Raw genomic sequence first — 20,239 nt, forward strand, 5'->3', positions numbered from 1 at the left:
TGTAAATTAGCTTTGGGGTTCATGCAAGACATGACGAGAAGCTCACGTGAATGAGTCCAACATAAAGAAAACATTTTATATGCAGGAAAATTACCCAAGAAGATAGAATAACGAAGCAGAGTTAAAACATTGTTGCATCAAAGGAAATAGACATCACCAAAAACGGTTACATTCTTTTTTCAAAAAGGTATCTTTTCTTTCATTAAAATCTGGGACGAGGACACATTCAACCCGTTACGCCCCTGAGCATAGGCAAGAAGAGTTAGAAAGCTGCTATATAGCCCAATTGAGGAGTATTAAGGGTGACTAGATCCTTTCCCGTGTTTCCCAAAAAGTATCTCAGGCACCATCTATTTCCACGTCAGGCATATTATCAAACCTTGGCTTCTCATTCACTTTGGGGTTCATAGCAGCATTTTCAATTAATGTCCTCCTTGTCTGTACATGCAGTTCTTGGCTGTTGGGAGTCAAGAATGGCACACTACACCAGTTTTACAGAGATGCAAAAAGTTTGTTACCCTGCAGTTTTCTGTTGCGTAAAGGCTAAAGCAGGATTTTAAATCCATGACAGCAAATGGGTCATTCTCAGTAATGACCTTTTCAACATTATTTGTCTGAGGGGGATTGTGTGATGCTTATCTGCTGCAAATAACTCTGTATTAGTCCAGCACCAGAATAGTCACTTAAGAAAAGAAATGACACAGCTTATATTGCAACCATCATTACAATAAAGAATGCCAACTTCTCTTGCAGGCGTCTCTCATTGTCACTGAAGAGCTTCATCTGATCACGTTCGAGACCGAGGTGTACCACCAGGGCCTGAAAATCGATCTAGAGGTTGGTACTGAGAGGGTTCATTTGTTCCACAAGACATTGAATATAATACATTTCTTACTTTTGGGTTTCGCTTTTATAAATGTGTATATTACGGGTTTTAAGTGGCCTTATGTCAAAGTGTAGTGTTCATGCGGCAAAAATAAAAGTACAGGCCCAAATTTGTGAAATTGCATAAGGACTTGAAAAGTGAAGACACTGCCTGGGAGATACTTCTCTTTCTGTAGATTTTTTTTCTTTTTTTGTCTTGCTTGACAGCGAAAAATTAGCGTCAACTCCTCCCAGAACATTACCTCTCTCTCTCACCTCATGCTATTAGCTTTTTACTGCATCATACCAGCTCCTATAGGTTGCTTGTATTGCAGTGCTTGAGTGACTATTTTACATCTCAATGAATTTACCACGTGTATTCTTTATATCATCAATGCATTGTATATAGAAAACAAGGTATTTCTGTTTTGATTTTCACCGCGCCGGGCTTTATTTAATTATTTTAATCAGGGCTCAAATTGCAAGTCTGATCTATTAGCTTTACCAGTGCTTGTTATTGTATGTTTCTGCTGCATATCATTATTATTCATTGGCACACACATTTTAAAATTATGAGACAGTTAATACTACACACATTTCTTTTACCTGCGGTAATGTGTTACCCTGGGATTGCGTCTGACTGTAATACTTGTGTGCTATAGTTTAGTGCCAGTGTTGATGCATCTCTCCAGTTCATAGACTATTTGTCAAACTCAGCGTAAAAGTGCCGCCTACTTGTCTTTCTCCTCTCGATTTGTTCGCCCTTAGATTAAGTATATCCGTTGCCTCTGTTATTTGCTGTAAGCACACCAACCTTCGGAGTTACTGTGCTTTTGCATTCGACTGTACCAGTCCACTAATATTTGTTAGCGTAAAACCCGAACCGATTCAGCATAACCTAACTCAGCGCAGCTTCTGTCACGCCGCAAACGTGCACTTTTGGTGATACGTTAAACGTTTTTCAGATTTCCACCTTCATAGTGTGAGGAATGTTGTTTCTTCCTGATTTTAATAAGTACAACTTCAGCTTCTCAAAACAACACTCCTCCATCACGGGAGCCTTTCTTCAAGACATCTACATTGAGTAGTCCTCTCCCTGTTCCAGAGCAGTTTTACAAGACAAAATACCTTCTCTTGGAGGGCCTTTGTGTGCAAGTACTCTTATATGGGTCATCTATCTTAACAGAACGTTTTTATATTTTTAATTTGTAAAACGAAGGCTAATCTGTTGACGTAAATGACCCTAATACAGTTTTGATAGGCTAAAAACAGCCTAAAAGGCACCTTTTCATTGGGAGAATGTAAGGAAATGAGAAGAATGGCCAGGTATGCATGTGACCCTGCCCCCTTAAGGGTTCTAGCAGAACTACTGGTCCTGTCTTGCCCTGCTTTGGCAGTTTTGTGTGTTCTTGCTTCCAGCTCCTGATCCTGGCCCTTGAGCATTGAGCGCCTTTTCCCCCTCTTTTTCCTGCACCGTAACACAGCCTCTTTTGTGTTTCCTTCTGCTGTACAATGTATGTTTGCTTTGACGTTTATGCATGCTGTCCTCTGGATGCTACTACTATTGAACCCCAGGCTGAGAAACCTATTGACTTCCAGTACAGATGCTTTCAGCTCATAGTGAGTTGTGGTTATGTACTAAATACATTCAAATAATTCCTAACATTTACAGTTTACTATGAAGAAAGACTAAATACATTCTCTATATATGACTATTGACTCATACAGATGATGTCAGCCTTTCCATAACATGTAATGTAAGGTGTGGTGTACATTATGGCATGTCACAGTTAGTGAATGCAAATTTCATATAGACTGTTTGCCACCTGCCTGTCCTATTGCAATGTAACCTATGTACTAATATGTCCTGTTGCAAAATGATTAGGTACAGGAAGTTACAGAATGACCTGCTTAATAATTAATTGTTAGACGTGTAGCTATGAGCTACCCCCAGCGATTGACTAGCAAGACGGGTATGATGGCCTGCAAGGAATAGCAGACCATCTAAAGCAATAGGCACTGCTTAAAAACATATATTTTCCTTTTGGGAAGACATTGAGTGTCAGGATAGTGGACCCATTGACCACTCTACTTCCCCTGAGGCTGCCAATCAAAATTCCAAACAGAGACGCTGCCTGTGGGGACAGATTCATTTTTGCAAATGAGTTACCACCTCCTTTGAGGTATCAAACTTTTCTATGGTTTTTGAATGAATTACAGGAACTGTATGTTGAGATACCACTGTAACATTGTTGTCATTTTATTGCAGACTCATTCTCTACCAGTTGTGGTGATTTCCAATATCTGTCAGATGCCGAATGCCTGGGCCTCAATTCTGTGGTACAATATGTTGACAAACAACCCCAAGGTATAGTCTTCTTTTACACCTGGGTCTCATGGCAGACAAGAAACATTGCACCTGGAAGAAGTCTTTCTTCGTGTTTTTTGTGTTTGTGTCATGGAGAAAGTTTTGTGAATTTGCTTTAAAATTGTATATTATCATTACATGTCAGTAGTTTTCTAACAGTTAAAATTGTTTGAAATAGTTAATCAGTTGTTAGTTAGTTGCAAAGCAATGGTCTCCAGTGTATGTTTTGTGCAACCTGCTTGGATTTCATAACTGTTTGAATGAGCTATTTTCTTTTTTTGTTTTTTATGCAGAATGTTAACTTTTTTACAAAGCCACCTATTGGAACCTGGGATCAAGTGGCTGAGGTATTAAGCTGGCAGTTTTCTTCAACCACCAAGCGCGGCCTTAGCATTGAGCAGTTAACTACGTTGGCTGAAAAGCTTTTGGGTAAGTGTTCAACATTTGAGCGATTGCTGAGATATCTTTTTTTTTTTTTAAGTTTGAAGTTTATTGAAATATAAAGAAACAAAGACAGAAAATGAAGAAACAATCAAGAGTTATGAGAAAATGAGAGTAATCTTACATATTAGCGAATTACATTTAGGAAACTGAAGCATAAAATATGAAAAAAAACAGGTAATGAGTATGAGGAACATAGGAGGATGAGGAGATATCTTAAAATATGAAAACAGATTAAAAAATATGATAAAACATTAGCTATAAATAATAATATGGTAATCGAATAAATTAAGGTAATGCATTTATGGAGGTTTACAAACTTCAACCGTACGTATTGGAAGTGGTGGAGGAGGTTTAGCAACTGAGGATAGATAGTCAGTGAGGGGAAGCCATAAGAGATCACGTTTGATTGCTAAGGAGATAGGAGGGACAAAGTTAGTGTCAAGTCGGTGATTAAAGCAAACTGCATTCCACCATGCAGTAAAAGAAACATCCTTAGCTTGTTTCCAATGCGATGTGATATGGTGGAAAGCAATGGCTATGCATAAGTCAAGTAATTTGTGGCTGGAGCTGGACTCAACAAAGGTGGGAGATAGGGAACCTAAGAAAATGTGTGAAATGGAGAATGAAACCGTAAATTTGAAATTTTTTTGTAGCTGGGACCAAACTAAGTGCCAGAAACGTAATATAGGGGGACATTCAAATAGCATGTGTTTCAAATCAGCTGAAAGGGATGTGCAGGACCAACAAGTAGATGGAGTGTCTGGGGAAAAGGAGGACAGGAGCAATGGAGTGAATAATATGCGATTATAAATAAAGAATAAGGTTTGTGTGGTATTTGCAGCTCTGGATGTACTGTGAATCTTGGACCAGATTTTGTCCCATAAAATAATGGACCATGTGTGAGAGAGATCTTCTTCCCAAGCCAACTCAACCTTAGATTTTGAACGATCAGCAGAGGATTGTAGAGATTTATAAATAAATGACGCAGAAAGAGATTGATCAATAGCATTAGAAATCGACAGATGTGTGGTAGGGACAGAGTTAGAGGTTGGGAGTGAAGAAAGATATTGAGTAAGGGATGGAAGTATCGATAGATATTGTTTACGGGATGAGGCAGGTAACGAGAATTGAGTTTGAAGATCTTGGAAAGAAAGAGGCTGATTATCCGAGAGAAGTTGTGAGATCCATTTTAGACCAAGGGAATGCCAGGATTTCCAATATAAGGAACGGTTGCGAATTTTGAGGAATTTATTATGCCAGATAGGTTGAGCGTGGGTGGAGGAAGCAGATGGGTAGGTGGATATTAAGTATGGACGAAGAAGAGAGCAAGAGTGAGAAATGATGGGGGAACATATGGATGACACCTTAGAGGTAAAGGATAGGACTTCTCGAAAATCGTAAGGATGCAGAAGAGAAGATTCCAATGTGAGCCATAGTGGAGGAATGCGAGGAAGATCTGAAGAGAGCCATTTCATAAATTGTTTTAATGAAAATGCGTTATGATATGACTTAAAGTGGGGGAACTTGACACCACCAAGGGATTTGTCTTTTTTCAGGGAGGAGAGTGCAATCCGAGATTTTTTGCCTTTCCATAAAAATTTTAATAGAAGGGAGTCTATCGATTTGAAGTAATGATCTGGAATACGGATGGGAATCATGGAAACAGAATAGAGGACTAGGGGTGCTAACATCATTTTGATGGAATCTAGTCGACCCCACCAAGAAAGGAATAGAGGATTCCAACGTGTTATTGATGTATTGATTTTGTTAGAAAGAGATTCGAAATTAAATTTAAGAGTGTCTGGAATACGGGGGGCAAACCAGATACCTAAGTATTTAATCTTTATGGGCTGCCAGGAAAAACCAGAAGAGTCAAAGAGATGTTTTTGGCATAAGGGGTTTAAAGGTAAGATTTCACATTTATCTATGTTAAGACGATACCCTGAGACGGTAGAGAAAGAAGAAACTTGACGAAGGAAGGAAGGGAGAGTTGTTTGAGGATTTGAGCAATAAAATAAAATGTCATCAGCGTATACAGATAGTTTAGCTTGTTGGTGAGTACCATATTGGAAACCAGTAATCGTGTCATCAAGTCTAATCTTAGTTAAAAAGGGTTCTAAGGCTATAATAAACAATAAAGGAGATAGTGGGCATCCTTGACGAACCCCTCTTTGGAGAGGAAAGTAATCGGAAATCATACCATTTGCAAAGATTGAAGCATGGGGGCTAGAGTATAGTAGAGAAATTAGAGATATGAATTTAGGGGGGAAGCCAAACCAATGGAGAGCTTGGAACATAAAGTCCCAACCAATTCTGTCGAATGCTTTTTCAGCGTCAAGGGAGATAGCAGCAAGGGGGGAGGAAAGGGATGGAGCTTTACTCAAAATATTAAAGAAGACACGAGAATTATCTGATGATAGGCGACCCTTAACGAAACCGGATTGTTCAGGACCTATAAGTTCTGGTAATAAGGGATCTAGTCGGAGAGCTATAATTTTGGCGAAAATTTTATAATCAGTGTTTACTAGTGATATGGGGCGATAGTTCTTACAAAGGGTATGATCTTTATCTGGTTTAGGTATTAAACAAATCGATGCTTCTTGGAAAGTTCCTTGAGAGGATCCGGAGGCCGCAAAAGATTGGAATAGGGAATGCAATTTTGGGAGAAGAAGGGAGGAGAAGTGATTATAGAATTCAATGGTAAAACCATCGGGCCCTGGGGCTTTACCTCGACGAAGAATAGAAATTGCATGAGAAATTTCCGATTGGCTAATGTCCAAGTCTAATGAGTGAAAGTCAAGATGGGAAGCTTCTGGAGGAGGGATGTTTTGAAAATATGAAAGAAGATCTTGAGGGTCGGGAATAGATTCTGGGGTGTAGAGATTTTGGTAAAAGGAAACAAATTGAGCAAGTATGTCTTTATCTTTAAAGAAAGATACTCCATTTGGGTTTTGCAAGGAGTCAATTTTTGTACGTTCTTTACGTATCTTAAGGTAATTGGCCAGGAGCTTGCCCATCTTGTTTTGTCCGCCGTAGTAGCGGGAATTGCATTTTAGAAGAGAGTTAGAGGCGGCGTTGGTGGTGAATTTATTGAAGTCAAATTTGGCTGCGATTAATTCACGTAAAGAAGATTCAGAATTTGAGTTATAGTATGCATATTCCAATTTCTTAATTTTATCCAAGAGTTGAGTTGACTTAGAGATTGATTGTTTTTTCTTTTGGGAAACAAAATTAATGATAAAACCTCGTGCAGCTGCCTTAAACGAGTCCCAAATCATAACAAAGGGGGATTCAGGAAGATGGTTATGTGTAAAAAATTCAGTGGAAAATTGCTTAAATTGGGTGCAAAACTTAGAATCAAGAAGTAAAGAATTATTAAATCTCCAACGGCCTGAATGAGGGGAGTAGGGAATAAGATCAATATCTACAAAAACGGGAGCATGGTCTGAAATTAGGATGGAGCCTATATCTGAATGAATGGCAAGTTGAGCCAATGGTTTGCTAAGAAAAAGGTAATCAATACGTGATTGGGAGTGATGTGTAGGGGAGTAAAAAGAGTATTCTCTGAGGTCAGGGTGACAAAGCCTCCAAATGTCAACTAATGCATTATTCTGTATAGAGGAGATAAACTGGGTGTGCATCTTGGAAGGAACAAATTTAACTTTTGAATTTCTATCAATAAAGGGGTCATAAACTTGGTTACAGTCACCGCCAAGAATAACGTATTGGTCATTGAGGGTAACAAGTTTGTCCGAAATAGCAGGCCAGAACAGTTTATCAACACCAGTTGGGGCATAAACATTGAAAATAACTAGAGGTATTTTATCTATAAGAAGATTAACAATTACCCAACGACCATCATCGTCGTACTCTTGAGATACAATTGAAACATTTAACTTTTTATGACAGAGTATAACTGTACCATTTTTCTTACCTACGGCAGGTGAATAGAGAACATGACCCACCCAACATCGTTTAAGTTTAGTAGCCTCTGAATCTGTAAGGTGGGATTCTTGAAGGAGGGCTACATCTGCTTTAAGTCTGGTTAAATGCGTTAAAACTCGTTGACGTTTAATGGGGTTATTTAACCCCTTAACATTCCAGGTGACTACTCGGAATGTACATTAGCATGAGAATGATATAAGAGAAAAGATAAAGTGGAATAGAAAGGTAGTTGAGAAGTGTTGAGAGAAGTAGTAAGATTGCAAGAACAGATGTATGAGAGAGATAGAGAGAAAAGGTGAGAGTAAGAAAAATATGAGAGAGAGAAAAGAGTATAAAAGAAGATAAGAGAACAAAGCAAGAGAAGAGACATAACAACAAATACAAATGAGAACTGGGGGGTGACGACGCCAGAAGAGGACGACATCAACAACAGAAACTCACGTCATCGAACACCGGAGGAACCAGCTTAGGATCAATTGAAGGGAGCAGAAAACTACACCGGGATGGGGAACAGAAGGAGAGAATCTGTGATGAGACAAAAAAGAAGTTAGGAGTACATAAGAACGCCAAATATAGGAACTACGCAACATTATAACAAAGTAAACAAGGGAAGTCGATACTAGGCACAGTAGGGAAACAAAAGGATAAATAATTAATCAATCAGGAAAACATATGAATTATTAAACTGGTCTTGCAGTGTCCATGTTGATGGTTTCATGGTGACGGAGGAATTCTTCAAGGACTCGTGGGTCTTCAAAAGTCGTTGTCTTTTCTTTATACGTAACCTTGAAGAGGCAAGGATGTAGGAGACCGAATCTGGCACCAAGGTCCCGCAATCGTGGTCGTAGATCAAGAAATTGTTTCCTGCGGTCAGCTGTCACTTTGGCTACATCTTGAGATAGATACAGACGGTGACCTTCCCAGATAATCTGTTTCTTTGCTTTGGCTGCCGAAAGTACCTGAAGTAAATCGGTATATTGTAGGAAGAGCATGATGACTCCGCGTGGTTTGGAGGAAACTCTCGGACCCAGTCTATGAGCACGTTGAATGTTCAGAGTGACAGAAGATGGAAGATCTAAAATTTTCGGTAAAAAGGTTTGGAAGAAGGAGGTTGGATTGGACCCTTCTGTGAGCTCTGGAAGATTATAAAGGCGTAGGTTATTGCAACGATTTCTATTTTCCAACTCTTCTGTCTGTCGTCTTAAGAGAGAGACATCCTTCTCCAATGTAGAAATTCTAGAACAAGAAGATTGTAGAGCCTCCGTTGATTGTTCCACTAACAGGACTCTGGATTCGAGAGTGGACCATTTATCATGAAGAAATTGCAGTGTTTTAGTAGTTTCAGCCATAAAAGGTTTAAGTGCGCGGAGTTCTTCAAGAATGAGATCCATGGATGCGGATGATGTCTCAGAACCTGGAGATGGAGGATCTTTCTTGTGACGTTTCGTGGAGCCAGGTTGTGGAAGTTTACTGGTGACAGTAGCCTTAGGTATTGCCCCACGAGTGATATCCGCTTTAGAAGGAATAGTGTCCTCCATGACGTGCGACGTTGAGTCAGAGTCAGAGGAAAGAGGCAGTTTGGTTTTGGAAGCCGTGAGCTTGAGAGTGCGCAGTTTCCCCATATATGGTAATAATGTTCCTGTAGACTCCGTAAATATAAGTTGTGTGAAGACGGCGCCCTTCAAACTGACAAAATAGCGGTGTTGTGGAAGGTAGAGCTCAACACCGTGATGTCAGGACCGTGTACGCAGATGAAAGAAAAATGCGTCACACAAAAGACATCAATAAAATAAAGGTGCACACATAGCTGGAATTACACTGCATATGGTGAACATGAGAAGGGAAACCGTCTGCATCATGTGGAGGAACAGATAGAAATTGTTGAGGGTAGCCAGAAACAAATGGTATCCTGTTCGGTGAATTTCATTGAAGAGCGGCGCCCAAATGATGAAAACAGCATTAGCGTGAAGAAAGCGTGAGGAAAAGGAGGTACCAAAGGCTGAAAAAACACCAACAGGAAGAATCAGCTAATAAGGAACAGGAACATTGCGTATTTCATCATTGCTGCATTAAGCGCGTTTCACAGGGAAAGCACCGCACCGTGGCGCAGGTTCTCCGCTGACAGAGTCCGGAGACGCGGCAGAGTTGAAAGAAAATGGTGGCCGCTGGAAAGCGCGCCGCGTCAGTCACGGAGAAAATGCATTCAAACGGAGCAGAGGGTCGCAGGCGGTATCAGTCTGCTCACCTCATGCTCCGACGTATGAAAATGAAGTCGGCGTCTAGAAAGGTGCAGCAGGAGAGGAGAAAGCCGCTGGTGTCGGCGCTCGATGCCCGGAGCTCCGCAGTCAAGCCGCCATCTTGTGCGGCGCTCAAGCCACGCCCCCCTTGCTGAGATATCTTCACTTCGTTTTTCCCTTTGCATCCTGAAGGGCAGTTGCTCTACCTCTCTGCATTTTTAAGTGTAAGAAAAGAAGATAATCCCTAATATTATTATATTTTTTTTTACCATGTTGAAAATTAATTTGCCATGTGCCACAATCAGGACTTTAGAAACCGTCAACAGTCAAGAGGGTTGGTTGATATATCTTTGGTGTATTCTTAAGTTCAAGTCTTTCATTCTGTCAGTTGAGATCAGTTTGCGTTCTTCCTGACAACCTGTCTTTGAAGTACTGCATTTTTGTATAATTGTTTGAGTGCTTCTAATAGGTTTAGTTTCCAAACTGACAAAGAAGCTTATTTCATATATTATGTGGACTGCAAGAATTTATTCTCTTTGGAAATGTGTTTGTGGTTAGATGCTATTGTACTTACTCAAACTACTTTATTACCGCCACTGTTCTGCCATTCACCCCTTACTTTACCCACCAACTCATATTATAGAAATGCTTTGTCCCTCTGCTTCACTCTAACTTTATTATAATGCTCACCGATTTCTTAATCTTATGTGTAGTTTATTATTTATTAAGACAAATGCATATCCTAACTCTAAATTAAAAATGAGCTATGTAATCATTTCAATAAGTCCTCTTATTGTGTGACTAACCCCTACCCTAAATTAAATTAAACACATTTAATCAGTTTCACAGTGTAAATGAATACCGACTCCAACTGATTTTATTTTTAATCTATTGAAAAATAATAAACCCTATGTGGATCCTAATGATATTCATTAAATTTATACCATGTACATCAAATTATTTAAGCTTGAATTGAATTACATTATTCTTAACTTAACACTATATTCAAATGGTTCTAAACCATATTTTGACCCTAACACTACCTTTTAAACGTAACTAAGCACATTTATTCATAATATTCAACCATCTTTCAGCACATATTTTTTTTAACCCCTACCATAACTATAAATATTACGTTTTATTGACCTGTGCCAACGTAAATACCAAGAAGATAATACATGACAGTGTGCAACTCTAATCCTGTCCCTTAATTAAATTGTTTTTCAATTAATGAAGGTAGTAGTCACACTAAATCAAACAAAAGCAAGTTAACATAATTGCTTTACAGTTAAGTTTTATGAATGATACTTACATTACATTCTTTTTCTTGAACCTTTAAACCACTTGATTGTGTAATTCAATAATTTTGTAAAACAAAGGTGCTGACAACTTAAAAGCAGACTAAATTATGGGGTAAAGTAAAGGTTGGACACTGATTCGGCAGTCATTGTGCATTAGACAAATGCTAAAAACAATCTGCCATTAACGTGGTATAGCACTGCTTTCGGATAGTGCTTTGTCCCCACTTAATTCTGGCGTTTCTATTGAAGACCATAGTCCGACAGAGCCTGGGCTTTCTGATGGAGAGTTCTTCCAACAATTCCTTCACTATAGGAATACTTCTTACAGGCATCAAACTGGTCCGGAGTACTTTTTTCCTCCGCAGTGACTCTCCAGCGCCATCCATGTGGTACCACGTATCTCCAGCTGCAACTCCGATTTTATGTCACATCCCTGGGGTATATTCGGTGCCAGAAATCTTATTTTCTGTATCTAACTGAGAGCTCTCTTGGTGCCTCACAGATGAAATTCTCTGCTTTCGATGGCATGGCAACTAGATCAAATATCTACTCAAAATGCCTCTGGCTTCATGTCCTGAAGTTGGTGCCTGTGAGAGATGTCCAATTCAAAGTCCCACAAAACGGTATTACGTGAATGTTGTCATGAAACAATGCTGCTGCCTCGTACTCTTGCGATTTCTTGCACCCCAAGTTGAACACAGCGGGTGGACAATTATTTTTTGGCTAAGGCCTGCAGTAAGAACCCTAAGTGGACTCTAATCCTGACGCAGCCAGACACAGCGTCTCTACAGGCTAAAGTGCCAGCCCCTACGGTGAAGTTGTAACTGATCAAGCCCTGTCCCATGTTTGTTTGGGTCCTCACTCGTCGTAGTGAGGACTCAAAGTCCCGAAGTTGGTAGTGATGCCACCCTACCAGTTGGCTCCAGCACTGATTATGGACCTAATAGGAGAAAGTATTGTCCATTTGGCAAGGCAAAATTCAAAGCTAACTTCAGCATTGAACCACCTTGTGATCTGTCCTCCGGGTCCAAGGTTTCGTTTTATTATGGGGAGGTATTTTAATCAAATACTAATGTCTTTGAGGATGCGTCCTACAGATGCATCGAGGGTGATGGCTCTTCTGCTAAACGGACCTGCTGACTGCCTCCCCCCCCCCCCCCCCCCCCACACACACACACGCACACACACAGCTCCTTGAGACCCTCATGGGTGAGTAGCCTGCTTACAATCCCCTGATTCATGACGTGGAAGCTGATCACGTGCTTCGTCTTTAGAGTTCTGATGCTGACCTTTATTTTAATTTACAAAATGCTAGTGGCCTAGATACGACTCCAGAACACTTGTCTTGTAGGAGGTCTTCTCTTTCACGAAAGTTGTTCTGAAGACCTTGGAATGGATTTTATTTTTGTCCTAATAAAGTAAACATTCTGACGGAAATATTGTAACCCTCCACCAGTTATATAGAGCCATTATTTCCTTTTACTTCCTTTTACATATGAGACCCCTACAGGAGTACCTAGCATCACAATGGTCACAAGCGAGGGGCAACATGGAGGAACTAATGTTGGTTTCACCCAACATCCATCAGGCTCTACGATGATGGAACACACAAATAGGAAGTGCCTTCCGGAACCCAATTCCACAGGTGACAGTCACAACCGTTGCATCACTAATGGATTGGGGTTCTCATATGTAGGACATTGCGATACAGAGACGTTGGTCTCCACAACACCAGACATTTCACATCAATGTACTGGTGCCGTTAGCTGTTCAATGGCGCTCAAAGCATTCTTTTTTTTTTCTTTTTTTTGTCCTCATTTACTACCCAGGTTAAGCAGTTAACGTCTACCTGGGCGCGACACACCAACTCAGACATCTGAGTGACAAAGCTCTAGATCAAGCTAGGCCGTGCCGGTAGTTGTGTCGCAGAAACCCATTCGACATACAAGCAATAACCAAAAACGGGTAAGCTGCTGAGCTAAATATTTGCCCACACACAGAACGCCACCTGTTAAAACTCAAACAAGGGCCAAGGCAGCGTAATCATCGGACAGGGGGGTAAAAAAAAAAAACGCCAGAGACTCTAGGAGTTAACCCCAATTCAACAGGTGCCAAAAGGCTCTATTATTCTTGTTTCCCGGCCTTGCTAAATCTAATTTAGGGCCTTGTAATAGCGATGTTTGCCATTCCTGTACAGTTGGTGGTGAAGAGTCTTTCCACTTTCTGCAAATTTCTCTTCTAGCCAGCAAGATAGAATAAAACAGAAGATTTTTAGCTGGGCCTAAGACTCCATTTACTAATCCAAAGATTATGTGTGTTGAATTTAGCATGATTTGTCGATCAAGAGAAGTTTACAAAAATCGGCTTACCGATCCCCAAAAAGGGGACAAAGTTGGACACTCAAAAAACATATGCAGATCCAAAGCCGCGTTTTTTCCACATCTCATACAATATACCGGTGAGCCTCGTGAGAATTTAGAGAGCCTCTGCGGTGAATAATATGCCCTATGCAATGTAAAGAGATGGTTGCGACGTAGTCAAGCTGGTTTTACAATATTCCACAGTGTTTTAAAACAATCCAACCAAAGATTAGTGACGTCTAGGGCTAAAAAGAAGCTTCCCCAAAGTTATTGGCCAATTGGAATTCGCCATCAGTCTCCTCCAACATTGTAGGGTACCAGAAGGAGACCTCCCTCCTTCTTGAAGGCGCTCAAAACATTCTTACCCAACATAACAAGGAAGAATATCCTTTCAAGAACCGGCAATATGACCACAATGTTTTTCATTCAGAAACCAGGAAGGATCCACTCACTGCAGCAATCTCAGCTAGCACAAGTCATATGGAAATGGACCAACAACCACAAAGTCCACCTCTTGGCACAATATATACAAGGAATGGACTACTCACTAGTGGACCTACTAATCTGAACGCAAGAACAAGTTGGAGAGTCCACAATCAAATCCTAAAAACATATTTTCAACAGTGGGCAACACTGACAATCGATCTCTTCGCCATCATAGAAAATGTAAAATACCAAAGCTTCGCATTCGGGCGCCCACTCCCAGAATCCAAGGACAATTCACTATGGATGAACTGGTTAGGAATACTTGCTTACGCCTTTCTGCCTCTCCCACTCATTCCTTATGTGGTCAGGAAACTCAGGCCGACTTCACTAACTTTGATACTAATAGCTCCAACATGGGTACGTCAACCTTGGTACACAACATTGCTGAAGCTCTCTCTAGTGTCGCACGAGAAGCTTCCCAATATTCTAAATCTTCTCACTCGCAGTGGGGACAGAGTCAGGCACTCCAATGTACAACTCAATCTTGCAAACTGGTTACTGAGGTCATAGAATTCAGGTATTTACAATTTCATCCAACAAACAACATACAACATATACCCTTACTAACTATGCATGAAATGAAATGAAAATAGTTCTTTTATAGCGCATGGCTACCCGGAAGCATCCCAGCGCTTGGAACCGCGGCGACAGGAGGTCTGAGAATGAAAGATGGGATCAAATTATTTAGTTAGTTTCCGGGAAAAAGCCATGTTTTTATTTTCTTGCGAAATGTGAGGAGATTGGGTTCCTGACGAATGGAGAGGGGCAGAGAGTTCCATAACTTTGAAGTATTGTAAGAGAAAAGGCGACCACCAGAGCGAGCCTTATTGATTCTGTGGACTTCTGCCAGATTGAGATCATTGGAACGCAGGTTCCTGGGCATTTTGTATGGTTTAATCAGGTTAGTAAGGATCAGGGGACTTTTACCTTGGAGATTTTTATGGGCAATACAAAGGGCCTTAAAGTGTATGCGTTCTTTTATCGGTAACCAATGGAGTGATCTTAGCGCTGGTTTGGCTGAGGAGCGGTGGTTGGTGCTCGTGAGCAGTCTAGCTGCTGAATTTTGAACTACCTGGAGTTTGCAGATCACAGAGGCCGGGGCTCCCAGATGGAGCGCGTTACCATAGTCAAGCCTAGATAAAATTAAGTCTTGAACTAGGATCTTTTTGGCTCTATCAGGCAGTTGAGGCAGGATTTTGCGTATGGATTTTAACAGGCCAAAACAGGTGGCCGCAGTTTTCCTGGCTTGTACTTTAAACAAGAGATCCTAGTCTAACCAGAATCCTAAACTCTTGATCACGTTTCTTGGGGTAGGACCAGCGCCCATAGAAGGGGGCCATAAAGTGGGGGAATTGAATGATGCCTTCCTGCCCAGTAACATCAGTTCGGTCTTCTCGTGGTTAAGTTTGAGCTGAGACTGGCCCATCCACTTTGCTACCTCCTCAAGACAGTCACTCAAACTCGTGTGGGACAGATCTGCCTGGTTCAGAGAGACCACGAGCTGCGTGTCATCAGCATAGCTGATTAGTTCAATTCCGTAGGGGGCCACTATCTCAGCTAAGGGGGACATATACACATTAAAAAGTGTGGGGCTGAGGGAAGCGCCTTGTGGAACACCACACTGCAAGGATATCGGCGATGAATGGCAATCCCCTTCAAATACCTTAAAATACCTTTCCTGAAGGAAAGATTCAAGCCATGAGAGGGCTTTTGCCGAGACTCAGATTTTGTTAAGACGGTCTAAAAGGATACAGTGATTTACCGTATCAAAGGCGGTGCTGAGGTCTAGGAGGATAATGGCCACATTGCCACCTGTGTCCAGGATCCTCCTAGACTCTTCAACCAACTTTAGAAGTGCCGTCTCTGTCCCTTGCCCAGGGCGGAAGCATGTTTGAGAAGGATGGAGTAGATTAAATGCTACCAGAAATGAAGACAGTTGGCGATTTACAAATCTTTCTGCCAGTTTACTGATACCCGGCAGAAGGGAGATGGGGCGGTAGTTGGATAGGTCTCCAGGGTCCAGGTTTTTTTTTTAACAATGGTTTAACCATGGCCATTTTCCAGTCCCGTGGGACTGTGCCTGCTTTGATCGAGGAGTTGATCAGATTGATGACTGGTGTGGCGATAATGGGCAGGACTGATTTCAGGATGTAAATTGGAGTAGGATCAAGCTAGTATGTTACTTGCTACACATTCAAAAAGCATATTTAAAGTACACATCCATACACCTGCATTTGGCAGCAATCACAGCAATCTACAAAGCAAAAAACAATTTGTTTTAGTATACCTGTCATAAAGGTTTTCATCGAGGGATTTAATGGAATCATTCCACCATGTACACCTCCTATACCATTTTAACACGTCTAATGTCAACACCATTTGAACCAATGTATAAATGCAAAATACAGTTCTTAACATGAAAAGCGCCATGCCTTGTTACCATTGCATTGCTAAGAGGAGTCAACGAAATACATGCTCTCACAATTGAGGAACCTTACTTCAAAATTTGTGAGACAAGGTTCCCCTAAGCACAAGCCCAAAGTTTCTGCTAAAAGTTATATCACCTTTTACCTAAATCAAGCATTAGATTTGCCAGTTTTCTTCCCAAATTCAAAAACAGTTGTTGAAAGGGTGTTAGATACACTAGATGTAAAACACGCTCTTGTGTACTATATGGAAAGAACAAACACATTTAGAAAACCGCAACAACAATTTGTAGCTTTCTCAAACCCAAGGAAAGTTAATCCCATTTCAAAATCTGGAATTGCAAGATGGATAGTCAAATGTATACAAATCTGCTACATCAAAGCAAAACGAACACTACCTACAATGCCAAGAGCTCATTCAACAAGAAAAAAGGCAACATCAGTGACATTTCTGGGGAATATACCACTCACAGATATGTGTAATGCACCAACATGGAAAAACCCACACATTTTACCAAACACTAGTGTGTGGTTGTGCATGCCAGACAACAGGCATTAGTGGACACACAATTCTATGCACATTATTTCAAGCAAATGCTCCATCTGATGCCTAAAGCCACTGCAAGCGGAGTGCTTTGCAGTCTATACATAACAGGTGTTCTGCAGCCAACACATGCTACGAATGAAGTATGTTACTTAACCTGTAAGCATCTTTTCGTAGCGTGTAGTGGTGCAGATTGACATGCACCATCCCTCCTCTCCAGCATATATTAGACGGTAACATAAATTTACAATAATTTTAGCAAGTTCAACATCAAACGTTAATTTAGCAGACCATATCCTCACCTCCTGTATGGCAGGGGAAAACATTAGTCTACCAAAGGAGCAGTTGAACATGTGCAATGTCTCCAAGAGGAGGAGGAGATACAACGCAAGACGTCAACCATAAAGACTTCCACGAGAAAAAAAATTTGCAGGTCAGGGCCCAACGATACATGGCAAGAGAGTGCATAGCATGTAAATCTGCAGCATAACACGCTATGAGTAGATGCTTACAGTGTAAATAACATACTCTTTATTGCTACCAGCTCAAAGGTACTCATTTTATGGACCACGAAGGGATGAAATGCTGGGATTTGCACCTTCCAGATCCCTGGAATGGATGTTTTTAGTCCACAGAAGCCACCAGACAAGTTGGTACTAAAATAAAATCCAAACTTGATCTGCAGAGCCCCTGTGGATTTGCGTCTGCACCAGAAGATCTTCAAATTCAGCTTCTCATATTAAAGTTTCCTCCGGGTGAATAGTAGATGCTTTTTCATGGTTGTCTGAGCCAAGTCATTCTGGAATTGAAATTAGCTGTTTGTTTCCATTGGTCATGTGAAGAGGGTCGAAAATAAGTCAGTGCTTAATGGCAGGCTTATCGCTTAGAGGCAGCAAACAGGAGGACCTCTCCCCAGCAAATCAGGTCATGGTAACCCTGGTCTGGCAACCTTTTAGCATACACATACAAATTGGTGATATGAATTCATGTTGCACCTTTAAGTACATCAAAAATGGCAGATCAGAGTTGGACTTGTGAATTTCTGGAATCTCGTTTGTTAAGGAGAGCTATGTTCTAATATTTCACTATTATACAGCTTAGCAGGCTTCATTGAATCATTTGAATATCTTACATGAGGTCGAAAAAAGTTACCTGTACCACAATATTTCAGTGTCGGTGTGAGTTGCATTCTTCCCATAAAATGATACTCTAATTGCATTTAGTTTTGTTCTGTAAAAATATGACCACTGGTAGTCCATGAAAGATACTGTTCACTGGAGAACTATATTTAAAGGGAAGTAACTCTTCTCTAAAACCCATCTCCCTGATAATGAGGAAAGATAAAATGATATCAATCAATCAGTAATTTGTAGAGCGCACTAATCACCCGTGAGGGTCTCAAGGCGCTGAGAAAGGGTGGGGGTGCAGCTACTGCTCAAACAGCCAGGTCTTGAGAAGTCTCCTGAAGGTCAGCAGGTCCTGGGCCTGTCACAGCTGTGTGGGGAGGGTGTTCCATGTCTTGGCAGCGAGGTAGGAGAAGGATCTACCTCCGGTGGAGGTCCTGCGGATGCGTGGGACGGTGTCGAGGGCGGTGGAGTGAAGCTGGCGGTTCGGGGTACAGAAGGTGAGACATTTGTTGAGGTATGCTGGTCCGGCGTTGTGTAGTGCTTTGTGGGCATGGGTGAGGAGCTTGAAGGTGATCCTCTTATTGACTGGGAGCCAGTGCAGTTCTTTCAGGTGGGCCGTGATGTGGGTGTGGCGGGGTATGTCGAGGATGAGGAATGAGGAGGCGTTCTGTATTCGTTGCAGTCTCTTGTGGAGTTTGACCATGGTCCCTGCATATATAGCCAGTCTCAGGACCCCATATACATTTTTATCATAATTGTGTCAATATATATGGATTATTAAAATTACATTTCTTGTTCTCTATAGGGCCTGGTGTCAACTACTCAGGATGTCAAATAACGTGGGCCAAGTTCTGCAAAGTAAGATGGCTAATCCGTGTGTAAAATGATATTGTATATCACAACAGAAAAATACTGAATTTCTTTTGCGATGGAGATTCAGTTGTCTGATTATATTTGTATTTTTCACAGGAGAATATGGCTGGCAAGGGCTTTTCCTTCTGGGTCTGGCTAGATAATATTATTGACCTTGTGAAGAAGTACATCCTGGCACTGTGGAATGAAGGGTAAGATTTGTTGAATCATTAGTACTGCTAAAAGACTGCTGTAAGCAGCTTGTAGTAACTACACTTAAACTAATGGTAAGCAACATTGTTGTTGGCACAACGTGTAAAACATGTTCCTAGTACAATAATAAGAGGATCGCAAAATGGATCATTTTCTGATACATACTTGTAAGCACAGATTCCTCATCTTGTGAATATCCCCAGGTGCAAGACTGGTTCTGGAAAACTCAAAAGCAATGCGCCATTGTGTCGGTAGGGTGGGCTTGTGACTCTGCGTCAATTCTATTCCGCTCCAGAAGTGATGCGCATAGCTGCATGTAAGCGCCAATGACCATGTTCTCTTTCAGTGCTTTTTCTTTCTGTGCCAGCTACCGCAGGTCTGTGAAGAGAGCTACCTTGTCACTTTTTGACTGGATTTCTTCGACATTTTTGATGTGTAGGTTTTTTCACAATGTTCAAGAAGACTTATGGATTCAAATTGTGATGCCTGCCATCGCATAACTTCAGTGACATATCCACACTTAGTCTCTGGTGCCTGGAGCGTGACCACGACTTGAAGTCGTGCTCAGATTGTCGGGCCGTGGCTCAGAAGGCTTTGAGGGAGCAGTCCTTAAAGTTTCTTGTGGCCCTGCGCTCGGCTCTACACCTTTTACCCCGGAGGTCCCGGTCGAGAGGAAAGTCTAGGCTCTGCTCCGGGAATCCTAAGGCCTTGTCCTCCCACTGGAAGCCATCTGGTTGGTCAGGTAAGTGGCATAAGAAAAACAAGAAGTCGAAGCGTGCTTCAATTTCTAACTCGTCTGTAGGACGGCATGACAGAGACGTCTCAATGCTCTAGGCATTGTTCTGCGGAACCTGTGCCTAGGTCAGCTCTACACTTCCCAGCATTTCCAGGAGCAACCACGCCCACCATTTAGAGTTCTGTGATGCCTTGTGCCTCATATTTGGGCAAACTGACCGTACCGGCACACCTTCGGGCACTGAAGGCAGAGAGGGGGCTCCATCGGGTTCCATGCTGGCGGCTCCGGTGCCAATGCCCCCAAATGGATCCAGTGGTGGATAGGGACTGGTGCCGG

At 41.4% G+C, this 20,239-nt stretch overlaps 1 protein-coding gene across 7 annotated transcripts in view; it reads left to right on the top strand.

The window, feature by feature from the left end:
* STAT3 (signal transducer and activator of transcription 3) overlaps positions 1-20,239 on the top strand; it is a 378,615-nt gene that overhangs the window by 245,731 nt on the left and 112,645 nt on the right. For all 7 annotated transcript variants that reach the window (XM_086924116.1, XM_086924122.1, XM_086924118.1 and 4 more), the window contains 5 exons: positions 754-837; positions 3,134-3,232; positions 3,526-3,661; positions 18,908-18,960; positions 19,072-19,166. In XM_086924116.1, coding sequence (XP_086780242.1) covers positions 754-837; positions 3,134-3,232; positions 3,526-3,661; positions 18,908-18,960; positions 19,072-19,166 — 467 coding nt within the window. The remainder of the gene's footprint in view (positions 1-753; positions 838-3,133; positions 3,233-3,525; positions 3,662-18,907; positions 18,961-19,071; positions 19,167-20,239) is intronic.

This window comes from Lissotriton vulgaris, chromosome 5, assembly GCF_964263255.1.
Source record: "Lissotriton vulgaris chromosome 5, aLisVul1.2, whole genome shotgun sequence".
In the NCBI taxonomy this organism is placed as follows: Eukaryota; Metazoa; Chordata; class Amphibia; order Caudata; family Salamandridae; genus Lissotriton; species Lissotriton vulgaris.